Source organism: Lithobates pipiens, unplaced genomic scaffold (genome assembly GCF_037356315.1).
Source record: "Lithobates pipiens isolate NorthernLeopardFrog02 unplaced genomic scaffold, aLitPip1_a1.2 Scaffold_13, whole genome shotgun sequence".
NCBI classification, from domain to species: domain Eukaryota; kingdom Metazoa; phylum Chordata; class Amphibia; order Anura; family Ranidae; genus Lithobates; species Lithobates pipiens.
Window position 1 is genome coordinate 547503248 of NW_027507718.1, and position 17260 is coordinate 547520507.

Genomic DNA, 17260 nt, shown 5'->3' on the forward strand with positions numbered 1-17260 from the left:
ATTTTATTTTTTTTGTTTTGTTTTTTACAAACCCCTTGGAAGCAAACCCATATCAGTCTGTGAAGAAAGCACGGCCCCCCCCCTTACTAACAGAAACTGCCACTAACCCTGCCTCGTACCCCTGTGCGTGCGCCCTGCCTGGAATCAAAGACCGGACCGTGGCTACCAAGTGACATAATCAACCCAGATCTGAAAGTATAGGCACTTACTACGCTTATTGACAAAAAAAATAAGACAACTCGTATTGGCTGATCACACACATACACTTCCAACCAGCTCCTGGGGAAAAAAGGAAAAATAAGCGTAAAACGACATTGCAGGATAGTTTGAAAAGTGGAAACCAAACTCTCAACTGTGAAATGTAGTAAGGTGCCAGAGCCTGGGGACATGAGATGAACATGATACCGAAAACCTGACAAGCCTGACCCCACTGACCAACTGGCCTGGTGCCCATTCCAGTAGACAATCCTGTGAAACCTAGATGAAGCTGCCCAGCCGTACCGCTGCTGAACTATGAGTGAAAGCTCCAAGCCATGCAACATCCGAACTGCCACCTGAAGGTAAGTCTGTGGCATAGGAACGGTACCCGCCGCCATCCATGATTAACTGAACCAGGATAAAAGACTGTTTTTAACATACCAGCTCTGCTTACCCTGCATGGACATGACTCTGCTCTTTGTTTTTTTTTTGTTTTTTTTACATATCCAACAAGAAACGTACTTATATTGAGCAAGTTGCCAGCCAGTGTTGCCAACTGGCAACTATGCTTCCTGTAAAATGCACAGCCAACTCTGAGACCAGTGCCATGTCCCCGCCCCTCCCCCCCCAACCAACCCACCCCCCACGGAACAGCAACTATGGCAGCGTCCTCTGCCCGCAGTGAAAACCCCCTTCAGAATGCAATTTAAATGAATCCCACTCTGAAATGACATCCTCTCCCAGCATGTGACAACCCCCCCCCCCCCCGGAAAAAAAATGTACCCCACGAAGACGAAACAAACTAAATGCCCCTCATAATTACAAACAGCCTCCACCGACTACCTGACCCTGCACGATAGCAAGAAGACCGCCGTACGTCTCAATGAGTGGCACAGGAAATGCCGCCAGTCGTCGCACCGGAAATGACGCATACGAGCGTTCGTAGTACCAGCCTCCTAATCCCCAACGGCAGGCCCACAACCTCCGAAAATATCCAACAGTGCAGGGAGGAACTGGGGCCGTCTTATAACGGCGAGGTTCCTCCCACAAATTCATGCGGGCCTACGCCCCGCCTTCCTACATGTCTTAATCCAACAGAGGAACATCTGGTGGCGACTTTATTAGACTCTGGAAGCCTCATAACACTGGTCCATGCCAGTCTGGTGGACCCTGTCAAGTTTGGCTCAGATCAAATAGGAGTACATTGTAAACATGTAAGTGAGGCCCGGAACGGAAAAGACAGAAAAGAAAAAGTAGTGCAGGGCCGGGCATGACCATGTGTTTAGGGGAGACAATGCATGGGTTAATATGAAGAGATTAGAGGGGAGGGGACTGTGAGTAAAGTCCAAGGGGGAGTGGTAATATATAAGGAGGAGGCGGGGCTGGGCTGGGAAACAGAAAGTTGTGAAGAAAGAAATGAGGAGGCCGTTTTTCCCACCCACCCTCCCTATATGTTGTCTGTGTTTGTTGGTTTATGTGTTTTCTTTCTTTCAGGAGCATGGCAGATGGTCGTCATGGCAGCTGTGGATTGGCGGTGTTTTGTTGGTCTTTGACGGTGGCAGTAAACATATGTGATGGAAAGGGGTGGGGGGCTCATCGGTAGTATGTGCCCCTCCGGTGTATTCCAGCGAAAGGTTAGCTGGAATACTGTAATGGTTGCACTGAGGGAAGGGGGTTGTCTCCGAGCTGATTATCCGCTGGAGGTCTATCGTGTGGAAAAAGGTCCCGCAGTGTATTGGTGGAATATGTGTTGGAGTTCCGGGGTGCCGTCAAAAGACCAACAGACTGGAGTTGAACAAGTTGTTACGGAGGTGATATTTTGGTATATATTTGATATTGGAGTTATTTATATGGTGTGAATAATAAATAGGCTGCTATGGCCATTTATACTCCAAAATGAAGGTGTGGTCTCATCATTTTAGAAGGGTAAGAAATGGGGATGGTGGAGTACAAGTGGTATAGCAGTGAGAGGCAGGTTGGGTACCTCTGAACTACACTGGTCATGGTGCTGGATCTGATACATCCTCGTGTGTTGGTTATTTAGAGGTATAAAAACAAAAGAGCTGCAATTTTTCTGACCCGGTATCTAAAAGTAGTTGAACAGCATTGTCAATCTTGCCCCAAAATGTCAAATGAAAGCTCCCCAACCATGTTTTTGAAGTCCACGGGCAGCTTTGTGTATATTTGAGGTCTGTTTTGAGAGGGGTGCTATGGGTCTAATGGAGCCACTGCCAAAGTCAGCCAGGGAGCCCCATCATTTATTGGTAGTGACTGTGCCACTCAGTACCATGAAGCAATCCCTCTCAGAAACCCACCTCTCAGGTTATAGTAAAGGAGCTTGTTCCACATGTTTTCACTTAGGCCGCGTACACACGGGCGGACTGTTCGCCCAACTTTGTCCGCTGAACAGTGTTTCAGCGGACAGTCCGCTCGTGTGTGGGCTTCAGCGGACAGTTTCAGCGGACAGTCTGACGAACAAAGTTTTTCGGAATTCCCGTAAGACAGTCCGCTGAAATTTGGTTTGAGCGGACAGTCCGCCCGTGTGTAGGCTTGTTCGACAAACTAAGTTTCGCGCATGCTCAGAAAGGATTTACACGGCGAAGGTTGCATTGCAGTGTATAGGACGTCATAGTTTTCGTCCCGTCGTACGTGCCGTTCACGTCATCGCGCACGCTTTCAGCGGACTGTTCGTTCATCGTGTGTGGTCAAGTCCGTTCATGCAAATTTTGAGGGGACTGTTTGTCGTACTGTTTGACGAACAAAGTTGGGCGAACAGTCCGCCCGTGTGTACGCGGCCATACTGGTATTCCTAAATACATTTTGACAGATCAAGGAAACCCTCCCATGTCAAACAAGCAATAGAGGAAAACCCGGACAAAAACAGCACCACATCCCAGAAATTGCAGAAAAGAACAAGAAGGGACATTGGGGTTGACAAAACCCCGGGACTTTTAAAGTGCTGGGTAATATGTACTTAATTAGGATCACAAAATAATATAATAAAAGCTAAATTTTTATTTACAAACAATAAAAACAATGGGGAAACCATTTGGGTAATAGTACAATCAATATATTACGCCAATGTGGTGAAAAGGACCGATGGTAGTCATAGAAAGCCGACCCGCCATACTTTTGCCCCAACTCCACCACTGCGTATAAATAAAGGTCAAGCTCCTCCCTTCTCTGAGGACTGACCGAGCAAACAATATCCCTGAAGATGCTGAACGCTAGAACGAAATCAGGGATGGAAAGTTTACGACTGAGCCTGTGGTTCCTGGTCTTGACCACCACCAAGACATCGCCAGAAGCGTATGACTTGTTGTCCACGATGTCATGGGCCACGATCAAGAGGGAGGCTAGGTTAATGTCCTTACCGTCCAAAATATCTTTTTTAATATTAGCCGGGATGAAATGGGCTGGAGTAACTGATAACGAACTAGCGCTAGTACCTGCTGCTGATGGAATGACCAGAGGTAACACAGGGAGAGCTGACGTGTCAAGAATCACAGGGCTCGGAGGACACTCCAAGACCTCCACTCTGGCTCGTAACTCCTGAAAAGATGTTGCCAACACATTAAGGGAGGAGTGAATTAACGTGAGCGTTGCACCAACAGAATGCAAGGTAACTTGTTCGGGGGTAGCGCCTGAAGCACTGGGGAATAAAAGTCTGAAAAGCTCGGCTTTGCGAGCTGAAGCCGGGTAAGCGACACCTTTACGACGAAGTTCGGCTATCAACCTGGGGACCGTCCAAGACCTCATGGAGGGTGTGCTGTCATGTTCGGAATCCCCAGCCTGGGAAGGAGGGATGATTTTAGAATCTTCGATGTCTGCCGCCTGAGACATGATCTAATTGACACAAGTGACAGCGAGTTAGGAAACCATCCCGCCAAGCCTATAACCGTGACCGTTTGTGATACTGAAAATATGAGTGAGTGATGAACCCCCGTGAAATGATGACCCAGCCCCCCCCCAACCAACCATTCCCCCCGTCACAAATGTACCAATACTCCCGTGCGTAGATTGTGACATAGTGAGAAAAATGAAAATGGAAATGTGCTAGAAATGAAATGGATAGAGCCGAGCCACCTGTGGTTTCAGCAGGTAATTAAAAAAACGTACAGTCAGGCCCTATGAACCTGAAAACGAGTCAGGTGAGATAACAAGATGGTGAAATAACAACGTATGACGTGTGTGAAATGAATAAGACGACTTGCCACTATACTGGATAATCCTGAACCCAACGTCTCCAACCTGTATGCATACAAATATGGCAGGCACCTCAGTAGTGAAGTAATGCCGTGAAAACCCAACCTGGTGACACCCCACCTAGCCCTACCATGAGTAACCTGAACTCAAGGTAAACACCACAGTACCTACCTGAATAAGCCGGAACTGTGAAACTAAAGAAGAAACAACCCTGTGGTCCTGATAAACGTGTCGTAAGCTTGACAGTACCTAGAAACTGACTAAAGAACAAAGGAAATGACCTGCATAGACTCTTCCCGTGTCTCCCTATCTGGTGCATGGTTTACTGGTGCCAATGCCAACTGAGCCAGTCATATATATGTTTGTTGTTATCAGTTATCAATGTAAGTCACACAACAAACTGCGGAAAATTTAAGTAGATTTACTGTAATATAAACTGAACATAAATGAAAATACAATTCAACATTAACAGCAAGTAGTAATTGACCACATATCATATAAACTTTATGAGTGTAGAGAAAACAGTTACCATAAGATATGAATGGAAATGGGCAAGAAATGCGATTAAAAACCCAATATAACAAACTCATATATTCAACAACTTCCCTCCAACCCCTGAGCATACACACCAATTCTGCATTAAAGGAGGAGGGCCGTTAAAAAAAAAAAAAAAAAAATTAAAAGTCAGCAGCTGCAAACACTGTAGCTGCTGACTTTTAATAAGCACACTTACCTGTCCAGGGCGCCCGCGATGTCGGCCGCCCGAGGCCGACCTGTCCCTCGGATCTCGGGTCCCGGCGCCACCATTCCTTCTAAGGGCCTTGCGGCTTCACTGCCCGTTTCCTACTGCGCATGCGCGATTCGCGCAGCGCTTTGTGAATGGGACGCGCTGTGTTCTGGGACACACAGTTCCCACAACACAGCGAGACCCATTACCCAGAAAACGCCGCGACGAGGAGAGAAGACCAGAAGATCTCCGCGGAGGAGGAAGAGGAAAATTAGGATTATGTGCCTAGCAACAGGCATTTCTGGTAAGTAGAAAAAAAAATTTTTTTTTTCATTTTTTTTGTAGATTTTTTTGTAATTTTTAATATTTTTTTTTTTTTCAGGGTGGCCCTCCACTTTAAATGCTCTGCATACAAACAGTATAATACGCTATATTGATAGTCTGTATTCAAGGGCTCCCCCTAGGTTGCAATACACTGTTCAGTTCTGTGAACCCGAAGTTGTGATGCTGTATAGTAAATGACAAAGTCTCTTTTCTTCTTCCTCTTCAGTTAGCTCAATTAGATTATACTGCAGTGTTTGTAAATCCAAGTGAGGAAATTAGTAAGTAGTAAGTTAAAGCGGAGCTCCACCCTAAAATGGACCTTCCGCTCATTGGAATCCCCCCCCCTCCGGCGCCACAATTGGCACCTTTCAGGGGGGAGGGGGGTGCAGGTACCTGTACAGTACAGGTATCTGCACCCACTTCCGGCGTAGATTCTGCAGTAGGTACGCCCCTTTCCGCAGAATCTACGCCTCTTTCCGAAAGTCCCCCCGCTGCCTGCTGGGAAACACACGGATCCCAGAGACAGTGGAGAATATCCTTATTGCGCAGCGCGACTCGCGCATGCGCAGTAGGGAACTGGGAAATGAAGCCAAAAGGCTCCACTTCCTGATTCCCATACCCAAGATGGCGGCGGCAGCACCCGAGAGACGATCGAGAGACCGGCTTCGGGTGCCGACTTCGCGGGTGCGCTGGGTGGGTAAGTGTCACTATTTTAAAAGTCAGCAGCTGCAGTATTTGTAGCTGCTGGCTTTAAAAAAAAAAAAAAAACGGCGGAGTCCCGGCGGACTCCCGCTTTAATAATAGAACCGGTGTGCTGGTAACTGAAAGTCTTCCCATAGAATACACTTGTATAGCTTCCTCTCTAATAAAGATGGTGATTCAATGTTGCTTTGCAGTGCAAGGGGAAAACAACCCTGAAGTTGTATTGTACACAGATTGCACTACTCCTGTGGGACTACAGCTCCCAGCGACAGTCTAGAACTAGTTTAAACAACAACAGTGCACTGTATTTATCAGAGCAAGTGCCCGCTCACCAACACAGGTCCAGATGCCTGTCAGGCTCCTCTCCCAGTGTCTCAAGCTACTCCGAACTGGCGCCGTCACACCCCGCTGCTCCTTCTGATGGCTGATGCGACTGTAGTGCAGGATACTGGTCCAGCTGACTGTACTCTGGAGCTCCTCAGAGGCCAAACAATTCCGCTCAGGCCACAGTCGGCCACACACAGACTTCCCTGCAGGCAGGCCGGAAACATGCCACGCCTGTCCCTTTTATTTCCGTACCCAGCAGGCAATTCTGTGACTGAGCATTATGGGTAGGCAAGTGAGCATTGTGGGTCCGTAGTTTGCTGACTGAGTTTTAACATGTGAGTCACTTCCTCCTTCACTAAATATCCCACAATGCTTTGGAGCGTGCTTTAACCCCTTCCCGCCGAGCGTACGCAGATGTGTATACTCGGCTTCCGGGGGTTATACCGGGATGATGCCCGCACCTGCAGGCATCATCCCGGTACCGTTTTTTTCAGCGAGCGATTGGCTTTCCAGCCATAACAACCGAAGTGGCTAAAAGCGGCTCGGCTGTTATGCCGGAGGAGCGGGAGGGGACGTCCCCCCCTCCCGCCGCTCTTACCGGTGCTCCCGCTCGATCGGGAGCACCTATTCGCGATCCGACGCCTCCGGCTGCTGGGGAGGAACTGGAACGAAGCTGTAAGCGGCTTCGTTCCAGTCTCCTCATAGTAAATACGGAAGCGACGTCATGACGTCACTTCCCGTTTACTCGGCTGCCAATGGCGCCGGTTTTAAAAAGATATACAGTATTCAGAATCGCCGTTTTCGGCGATCTGAATACTTTGAAGTGTAAAGGAGGGGTGGGGGGTCTTTTAGACCCCCGATCTCTCCATAAAGAGTACCTGTCACCACCTATTACTGTCACAAGGGATGTTTACATTCCTTGTGACAGCAATAAAAGTGATCAAATTTTTTATTTTTTAAAAAAAATATTTTTAAAGCGCCCGCCGTCACCGCGAGCTCGCGAAGCAAAGAAAACGCATACGGAAGTCGCGCCCGCATATGTAAACGGTGTTAAAATCCCACATGTGAGCAATAATTCTAGCACTAGACCCCCTCTGCAACGCTAACCTGGTAACCGTAAAAAAAAATTAAAGCGTCGCCTATTGAGATTTTTAGGTACCGTACATTGTCATCATTCCACGAGTGCGTGCAATTATAAAGTGTGACATGTTTGGTATCTATTTACTCGGCGTAACATTATCTTTCACATTACGCAAAAAAACTGGGCTAATTTTACTGTTTCGTTTTTTTTTAATTCATGAAATGTAAGTCACACAACAAACTGCGGAAAATTTAAGTAGATTTACTGTAATATAAACTGAACATAAATGAAAATACAATTCAACATTAACAGTAAGTAGTAATTGACCACATATCATATAAACTTTATGAGTGTAGAGAAAACAGTTACCATAAGATATGAATGCAAATGGGCAAGAAATGCGATTAAAAACCCAATATAACAAACTCATATATTCAACAACTTCCCTCCAACCCCTGAGCATACACACCAATTCTGCATTAAAGAGGAGGGCCCCGGCGCCGCCATTCCTTCTAAGGGAAACAGGCAGTGGAGCCTTGCGGCTTCACTGCCCGTTTCCTACTGCGCATGCGCGAGTCGCGCAGCCCTTTGTGAATGGGACGCGCTGTGTTCTGGGACACACAGTTCCCACAACACAGCGATACCCATTACCCAGAAAACGCAGCGATGAGGAGAGAAGACCAGAAGATCTCCGCGGAGGAGGAAGAGGAAAATTAGGATTATGTGCCTAGCAACAGGCATTTCTGGTAAGTAGAAAAAAAATTTTTTTTTTTCATTTTTTTTGTAGATTTTTTTGTAATTTTTAATATTTTTTTTTTTTTCAGGGTGGCCCTCCACTTTAAATGCTCTGCATACAAACAGTATAATACGCTATATTGATAGTCTGTATTCAAGGGCTCCCCCTAGGTTGCAATACACTGTTCAGTTCTGTGAACCCGAAGTTGTGATGCTGTATAGTAAATGACAAAGTCTCTTTTCTTCTTCCTCTTCAGTTAGCTCAATTAGATTATACTGCAGTGTTTGTAAATCCAAGTGAGGAAATTAGTAAGTAGTAAGTTAAAGCGGAGCTCCACCCTAAAATGGACCTTCCGCTCATTGGAATCCCCCCCCCTCCGGCGCCACAATTGGCACCTTTCAGGGGGGAAGGGGGTGCAGGTACCTGTACAGTACAGGTATCTGCACCCACTTCCGGCGTAGATTCTGCAGTAGGTACGCCCCTTTCCGCAGAATCTACGCCTCTTTCCGAAAGTCCCCCCGCTGCCTGCTGGGAAACACACGGATCCCAGAGACAGTGGAGAATATCCTTATTGCGCAGCGCGACTCGCGCATGCGCAGTAGGGAACTGGGAAATGAAGCCAAAAGGCTCCACTTCCTGATTCCCATACCCAAGATGGCGGCGGCAGCACCCGAGAGACGATCGAGAGATCGGCTTCGGGTGACGACATCGCGGGCGCGCTGGGCGGGTAAGTGTCACTATTTTAAAAGTCAGCAGCTGCTGTATTTGTAGCTGCTGGCTTTAAAAAAATTAAAAAACGGCGGAGTCCCGGCGGACTCCCGCTTTAATAATAGAACCGGTGTGCTGGTAACTGAAAGTCTTCCCATAGAATACACTTGTATAGCTTCCTCTCTAATAAAGATGGTGATTCAATGTTGCTTTGCAGTGCAAGGGGAAAACAACCCTGAAGTTGTATTGTACACAGATTGCACTACTCCTGTGGGACTACAGCTCCCAGCGACAGTCTAGAACTAGTTTAAACAACAACAGTGCACTGTATTTATCAGAGCAAGTGCCCGCTCACCAACACAGGTCCAGATGCCTGTCAGGCTCCTCTCCCAGTGTCTCAAGCTACTCCGAACTGGCGCCGTCACACCCCGCTGCTCCTTCTGATGGCTGATGCGACTGTAGTGCAGGATACTGGTCCAGCTGACTGTACTCTGGAGCTCCTCAGAGGCCAAACAATTCCGCTCAGGCCACAGTCGGCCACACACAGACTTCCCTGCAGGCAGGCCGGAAACATGCCACGCCTGTCCCTTTTATTTCCGTACCCAGCAGGCAATTCTGTGACTGAGCATTATGGGTAGGCAAGTGAGCATTGTGGGTCCGTAGTTTGCTGACTGAGTTTTAACATGTGAGTCACTTCCTCCTTCACTAAATATCCCACAATGCTTTGGAGCGTGCTTTAACCCCTTCCCGCCGAGCGTACGCAGATGTGTATACTCGGCTTCCGGGGGTTATACCGGGATGATGCCCGCACCTGCAGGCATCATCCCGGTACCGTTTTTTTCAGCGAGCGATTGGCTTTCCAGCCATAACAACCGAAGTGGCTAAAAGCGGCTCGGCTGTTATGCCGGAGGAGCGGGAGGGGACGTCCCCCCCTCCCGCCGCTCTTACCGGTGCTCCCGCTCGATCGGGAGCACCTATTCGCGATCCGACGCCTCCGGCTGCTGGGGAGGAACTGGAACGAAGCTGTAAGCGGCTTCGTTCCAGTCTCCTCATAGTAAATACGGAAGCGACGTCATGACGTCACTTCCCGTTTACTCGGCTGCCAATGGCGCCGGTTTTAAAAAGATATACAGTATTCAGAATCGCCGTTTTCGGCGATCTGAATACTTTGAAGTGTAAAGGAGGGGTGGGGGGTCTTTTAGACCCCCGATCTCTCCATAAAGAGTACCTGTCACCACCTATTACTGTCACAAGGGATGTTTACATTCCTTGTGACAGCAATAAAAGTGATCAAATTTTTTATTTTTTTTTAAAAATATTTTTAAAGCGCCCGCCGTCACCGCGAGCTCGCGAAGCAAAGAAAACGCATACGGAAGTCGCGCCCGCATATGTAAACGGTGTTAAAATCCCACATGTGAGCAATAATTCTAGCACTAGACCTCCTCTGTAACGCTAACTTGGTAACCGTAAAAAAAAATTAAAGCGTCGCCTATTGAGATTTTTAGGTACCCTACTTTGTCATCATTCCACGAGTGCGTGCAATTATAAAGTGTGACATGTTTGGTATCTATTTACTCGGCGTAACATTATCTTTCACATTACGCAAAAAAACTGGGCTAATTTTACTGTTTCGTTTTTTTTTAATTCATGAAAGTGTCCCTTTTCCCAAAAAGTTGCGTTTTTAAAACACCGCTGCACAAATACCGTGTGACATAAAATATTGCAACAATCGCTGTTTTATTCTCTAGAGTCTCTGCTAAAATATATATATATATATACATATATATATATAATGTTTGGGGGTTCCAAGTAATTTTCTAGCAAAAAATATGGATTTTAACTTGTAAACACCAAATGCCAAAAATAGGCTTAGTCGTGAAAGGGTTAATGAAACCAAACAAAAGTCTTAGTTAAGGCCCGTACACACGGTCGGACTTTTTGACAACAAACATGCAAATTAGCTGTTTTGGAGCAACATCCGACTGTGTGTACGCTCCATCGGACAAACTTTTTCTGTTTTCATCGGACTTTTGTTGGCTGTGCGAACGGACAAACTTTCTGGCAACAAAAGTCCGATGGAGCAAAGTCCGACCGTGTGTACGCAAAAGCATCGGACTTTTGTACAAGGTACAAACAGGCAATGCTCAGAACCAATGCAAAAGATCAGACTACAATACAGAAGTTGACCAAAGGTGGCGCTGGAGTCATTGAACGTCATCTTTTGAAGTGGCGTCAGTACGTTGTGACGTCACTACGTTCGTGTTTGTTGTCAAAAAGTCAGACCGTGTGTATGCAATACAAACTTGTGGACCACGCCCTTTGTACAAAAGTCCACGGGAAAGTTTGTACAAAGTCCGATCGTGTGTATGAGGCTTAACATTAACTCAAATGGACGCTAGAGGGAGCCAAACTCTTGTTTGTAACCTACTGCAATGGATGATTTAGCAAAGCATGGCTACACACATTATCATGCATATCAACAAAGAACTCCTTCACACAATAGAGTTATTTAGCACAAATAACAATGGGTGAAAGAGTCTTAGCCCTTGTACAAACGGTCGGACATTCCGACAACAAAATCCGTCGGATTTTGTCCGACGGATTTTGTCCGAAACTGGTGTTGTATACACACGGGTCGGACGAAGTTGTCGGAAAATCCAATTGTTCGGAACGTGATGATGTTATTTCATTACGAGGGGACTACGTTCAGGCTAGTAGCCAATAGCTTTGGTCTAGGAATTTGATCTGAGCATGCGTGGCACTTTGTCCGATCGGAATTCTCTACACACAAAGTCCGATCGGATCATGTTGTCGGAAAATTTTATAGCCCAGCTCTAAAACTTTGTCGGTCGAATATTCCGAGGGAAACAGTCCGATGGAGCCCACACACGGTCGGATTATCCGACAACACGGTCCGATCGGACATTTTCCGTCGGAATGTCCGACCATGTGTACAAGAGCTTAGAAGGCACACTAGACCTACTTGCAATAAACACATTTAAGCAGACAACCCTGGACACGTGACTTGCTGATGACATCCACATCTGCTATGAGTCCCCACAGTGTGAAGCAGTCACTATTTGTTAATATGGCAGTTAGGCCCTCTACAGGGAACTCAGAGTCTGTGTGTCTTGGGGAGACATGAATTTGAATCCAAAGTAACATTACTCCAAGGGTCCCCAGGCATACATCTCACAAAGAGTATTGTTCCCTTAAAATCCAGGGCCCATAATCACCAGTAGGCATCCTCCAAAAGCCTTGGGCAAGTCTATCACAGGGACCCTGGTGTAAGAGGGGCTCATATGGGTATCCTGGTGTAAGGGGGGGGGGGGGGGGCTCTGAGGGGGTCTCTGATGTAAGGGGGACTCTGATGGGGATCTTTCTATGGTTGGAATCTAATGGGCACTCTGATGTAAGGGGATGCCTAAAGCAGACTCTGATATGTGGGGTTCTAATGGGGACCCCGGTGTAAGAGGGGCTCTGATGAGGACCCTGGTATAAAAAGGGCTCTGATGGAGACCCTGATTTAAGGGGGGCTCGAATGGGGACCCTGGTGTAAGAGGGGCTCTGATGGGGACCCTGGTGTAAGGGGAGCATTGATAGGGACCTTTGTGTAAGGGGGGCTCTGATGGGGGCCCTGGTGTAAGGGGAGCTCTGAGGGGGGCCCTGGTGTAAGGGGGGCTCTGATGGGGACCCTGTTGTAAGGGGAGCATTGATAGGGACCCTGGTGTAAGGGGGGCTCTAATGGGGACCCTGGTGTAATATGGGCTCTGATGGGTACCCTGATTTAAGGGGGGCTCGAATGGGGACCCTGGTGTAAGAGGGGCTCTGATGGGGACCCTGGTGTAGCTCTGATGGGGACCCTGGTGTAAGGGGAGCATTGATAGGGACCTTGGTGTAAGGGGGGCTCCGATGGGGACCTTGATGTAAGGGGGGCTCTGATGGGGACCTTGGTGTAAAGGGGGCTCTGATGGGGGCCCTGGTGTAAGGGGGGCTCTGATGGGTACCCAGGTATAAGGGGGGCTCTGGTGTAAGGGGGGCTCTGATGGGGGCCCTGGTGTAAGGGGGGCTCTGATGGGGACCCTGGTATAAGGGGGGCTCTGGTGTAAGGGGGGCTCTGATGGGGTTCCTGGTGTAAGGGGGGCTCTGATGGGGACCCTGGTGTAAGGGGGGGACTTTCATGGAGACTGATGTAACGAGGAACTTTGTTTTGTTTTACTGACGTTCTATCTTCTTTGTTTTGACTCATATCATGCCGATTCCCCAAAGTATCCTAGCAAAACGTAACTAATAATTTATTGTTCATTGATTCATGTAACACATTTTTTTCGGCATACAAATATTTGTACAGTATATGACGTGGCTCTTGTAGAGAAGAGATTGGAGATCCCTGATATAGAATATTCAATCTCACTTTCAGTTGCGTTTCTGCGTTGTAATCTAGCTCTAGGTGTGGTTAGTACAGCTGTATAAAATCTTTTACGACACGCATAACTCCAACGCCCGCCAAGACAGAAGAGAGAAGACGTTCGCGGCAGTGAAGTAGTAACTATGGCAGTGCCATCGACTTCAGGAGACCTCCGTAACGTGGAGCTTCAGAGCTTTTTTAGCTCAAAAGGAAGTCCAGTATACTTTGCAGCAGGGATACATTTATCCATCCAGGATGCTAAAATCCTCTTGACCAAAAAATACACAGGACTTGAAAGCGGGAAGAAAATGGCAGAAACCCTTACAAATTTGGAACCCCATCGTTTCGAAAACATTCAACAAGAGTTTCCAGTCCATCATCTACAGCATGTCACCGACAAGTCCTCTATGGATGGAATTTATATGGAGGAGTGTTTCAAGATAATTAAATCAGACTTTCGTTCTGAATATAAAGACTTCTCATTCTGGAGCGCAGACATCGCAAGAAAAGATATTGCGGCAGCGCGTGAAAAGGCATGCAAGGATGCAAAGGAAATGCTGCCAGGATCAATTTTTGATACACATGAGAAAAAAATTAGCAAACAATTTGCCAACTCTCCAGCATTTAACAAATCTGCTTCACGGTATGGTAACTTCAAGTTCTCCTTCCAGTTATCGGATCTTCTGAAATTATATCAGGATCAACACTGTGGAGGCAAAGAACCCCAGCTGAGCATTCTGGGTACTGATTTGTACAAACAGGAGATTGCGCATTATGTATTAGTGCACGGCCCCGACCAGAGTCACCTGTTCACGAACCTCCCAGTGATGCCCACTGTCGAGTCTGGCTCTGGGCTTCACTTTGTCCACCGGAGGGATAAAACAGTGTATTGGAGACCAGAATCCACCTCAATTTCTCTCAAAGTGAAGATTTCTAAAGATTCTCCTGGCCCAGAAAAATGCTCCCAACCTGACTGTGATCATTTTAAAGTTGACGGTGAATGTGTTTATATCAAAGATATAAAGTCTGTGTGGAACCACCTGGTATTTGCATTCCATCTTCCTAATCATCACCATGGCCTGAAGATTCAGAAAATGCAACTTTTTAAGAGCCTGAAAGCCTGTAAAACAGATAAGTCGCCTTTGCTTGATGAGAATAAATGTTTGGATATAAAAGAGGCAAAGAGTTATATCGAAGAAATGAAGCCTAAGAGCCAAAAACGAAAAGGAAGTTCTCAAGACCCAAACGGTAATAACTTGCAAACATAATAATCTTTGATTTATGTTAAGCAAACATATACTCTTATATATATATATATATATATATATATATATATATATATATATAAGGCATGGTGTAGGCGAATGTATGTATGCCAACAAAAAATTTTAGTCTAGAACAGGTGTCTACAAAATTTCCAAACAAAGGGCCAGTTTACTGTTCTTCAGTAGGGATGAGCCGAACACCCCCCCCGGTTCGGACCGAAAATTGGTACGAACCCCATTGAAGAACCCCATTTAGAACCCCATTGAAGTCTATGGGACTCGAACGTTCGAAATTAAAAGTGCTAATTTTAACGGCTAATATGCAAGATACTGTCCCAGGGTACATGGGTCAATGCCTAAAATGTTTTTAAAAATGGCCGTTTTGGCGGGAGCACTGATTTTAATGACGATTAAAGTGAAAAAAAAGTGAAATATTCCTTTAAATATGGTGCCTGGGGGGTGTCTGTAGTATGCCTGTGAAGTGCCACGTGTTTCCCGTGTTTAGAACAGTCCCTGCACAAAATGACATTTAACGGAAATAACGTCATTTAAAACTGCTTGCGGTTTTAATGTTATATCTGGTTCCTGCAATATGGATGAAAATCATTGAGAAAAATGGCATGGGTAGCCCCCCCTGCCCATTACCAGCCCCTTTGGGTCTTGTACGGATATTAAGGGGAACCCCGTACCCATATTAAAAAAAGGAAATACGTGTGGCCCCCAGGCCCTATATACTCAGAACAGCAGTATACAGGCTGTGCTAACAAGACAGGGACTGTGTAGGTTTGTTGTGTTAAGTAGAATCTGTTTGTAATTTTCAACTGGTACATTTTTAAAGTGTAGCTCCAGTCAAAAAATCTATTTTTAAGCTTTTTGGAAAACATAGGGAAGGGTTATCACCCCTGTATAATTTGTTTTGTCGTCCGTCTTTTTTCATCTCACTTGCTGTTGTCTCCTTCCGTTTGCAAGTAGGAGATGTTTGTAAGTTGAATGTTTGAAAGTAGGGGCCTGCCCTATATGCTCTGCAGAAATGGCGGAACAAGGTGTTGGTGTTGCCACAACATTGTAAGCCCGCAAAGTGACTCTTGGTGGGCGCTGGAGCGCCCTGCTGTGAACGATTATATCAAGAATTGTAATTACATGCCATTGTTGAACAGTGGTAGAAAAATTGACCTTTGGTGGTTGTGGTGCTGGTGCCACAACACTATAAGTCCTCACAGTTACTCTGGGTGGGCACAGGAACGGGCCCTCCTGTGAAATATTATATCAAGAAATGTAATTACATGCCCCTGGCTGACAAATTGGGCCTTAGGCACTGGTGCTGGTGCCACGACACTGCAACCTCTCCCATATACTCTAGTTGTGCTGCAGGAATGAGCCCTGCTGCAAAGCATTGCATCAAAAATTGTAATTAAACGCCCCTGTTAAACAGGGGCTGAAAAATTGGGCTGGTGGCATCACCCAGAACCAAAAATGTTCTTCTAACATCAGAGGCGGCTCTAGACTTTCTGAGGCCTTAGGCAAAACTTAGACATGAGGCCCCACTCACGCCCATAATGGGAAAAATATTATAAAAATGATAAAAATTAACTGTATGAATGCATATATTAACTTAATTCCTATGAACTATGAATTCACCGTTTCTATAAATTTCTCTAGCCAATTATTCTTTAATCAAATATCATTAAACATAGGGTGGGTGGGTATATATGTTACACGCACACAGATATAGATCAAATTGTGCAGCTGCCTACTCATTATCCTTTGTGCTGTCTCATAAATGTGAAATTAATTTGTCAACAAAGTATAAAACAAAAAAAAAAGTAATTTTACAACATATTCTAAAACATAACCTGTTTAATGCAACAAGTCCAATCCAGCTAAGGAGCAGTCCCAGCTGAGGGATATAGTCATAGTCCAACCCAGCTGATAGACATAGTCCGACCCATCCAATCCAGCTAAGGGACAGTCCCAGATAAGAGACAGCCCAGCTAAGAGACAGTCCAATCCAGCTAAAGGACAGTCACCGACCTCACATCCATGATACAAGAGATGGTCAGAGACTGTGTACGGGCAATAATACAGGAGATGGTCAGAGACTGTGTGTGGACAATGATACAGGAGATGGTCAGAGACTGTGTGTGGACAATGATACAGGAGATGGTCAGAGACTGTGTGTGGACAATGATACAGGAGATGGTCAGAGTCTATGCAGACAATTATACAGGAGACGGTCAGAGACTGTGCAGACAATGATACAGGCAAGGGTCAGAGACTGTGGACAATGATACAGGAGATGGTTTTATTATGGTAATGACAAGCAAACTCTTACCTGGCTAACATGGTATCAAACGTTGGAGCCACTGACAGGGTGCTGACAGACAATCATGCAGGAGATGGTCATAGACTGCGGAAAATTATACAGGAGATGGTCAGAGACTGTGTGTGGACAATGAATCAGGAGATGGTCAGAGACTGTGTGTGGACAATGAATAAGGAGATGGCCAGAGACTGTGTGTGGACAATGATACAGGAGACGGTCAGAGACTGTGTGTGGACAATGATACAGGAGACGGTC

At 46.3% G+C, this 17260-nt stretch overlaps 1 protein-coding gene across 1 annotated transcript in view; it reads left to right on the forward strand.

Annotated features, from left to right (window-relative positions):
* Positions 1-13491: 13491 nt before the first annotated feature.
* The window catches only part of LOC143975978 (uncharacterized), a 30262-nt gene continuing 26493 nt past the window's right edge, over positions 13492-17260 (forward strand). The window contains exon 1 of the mRNA XM_077478506.1: positions 13492-14665. Within this exon, the coding sequence (XP_077334632.1) occupies positions 13561-14665 (1105 nt within the window). The 5' untranslated portion in view covers positions 13492-13560. The remainder of the gene's footprint in view (positions 14666-17260) is intronic.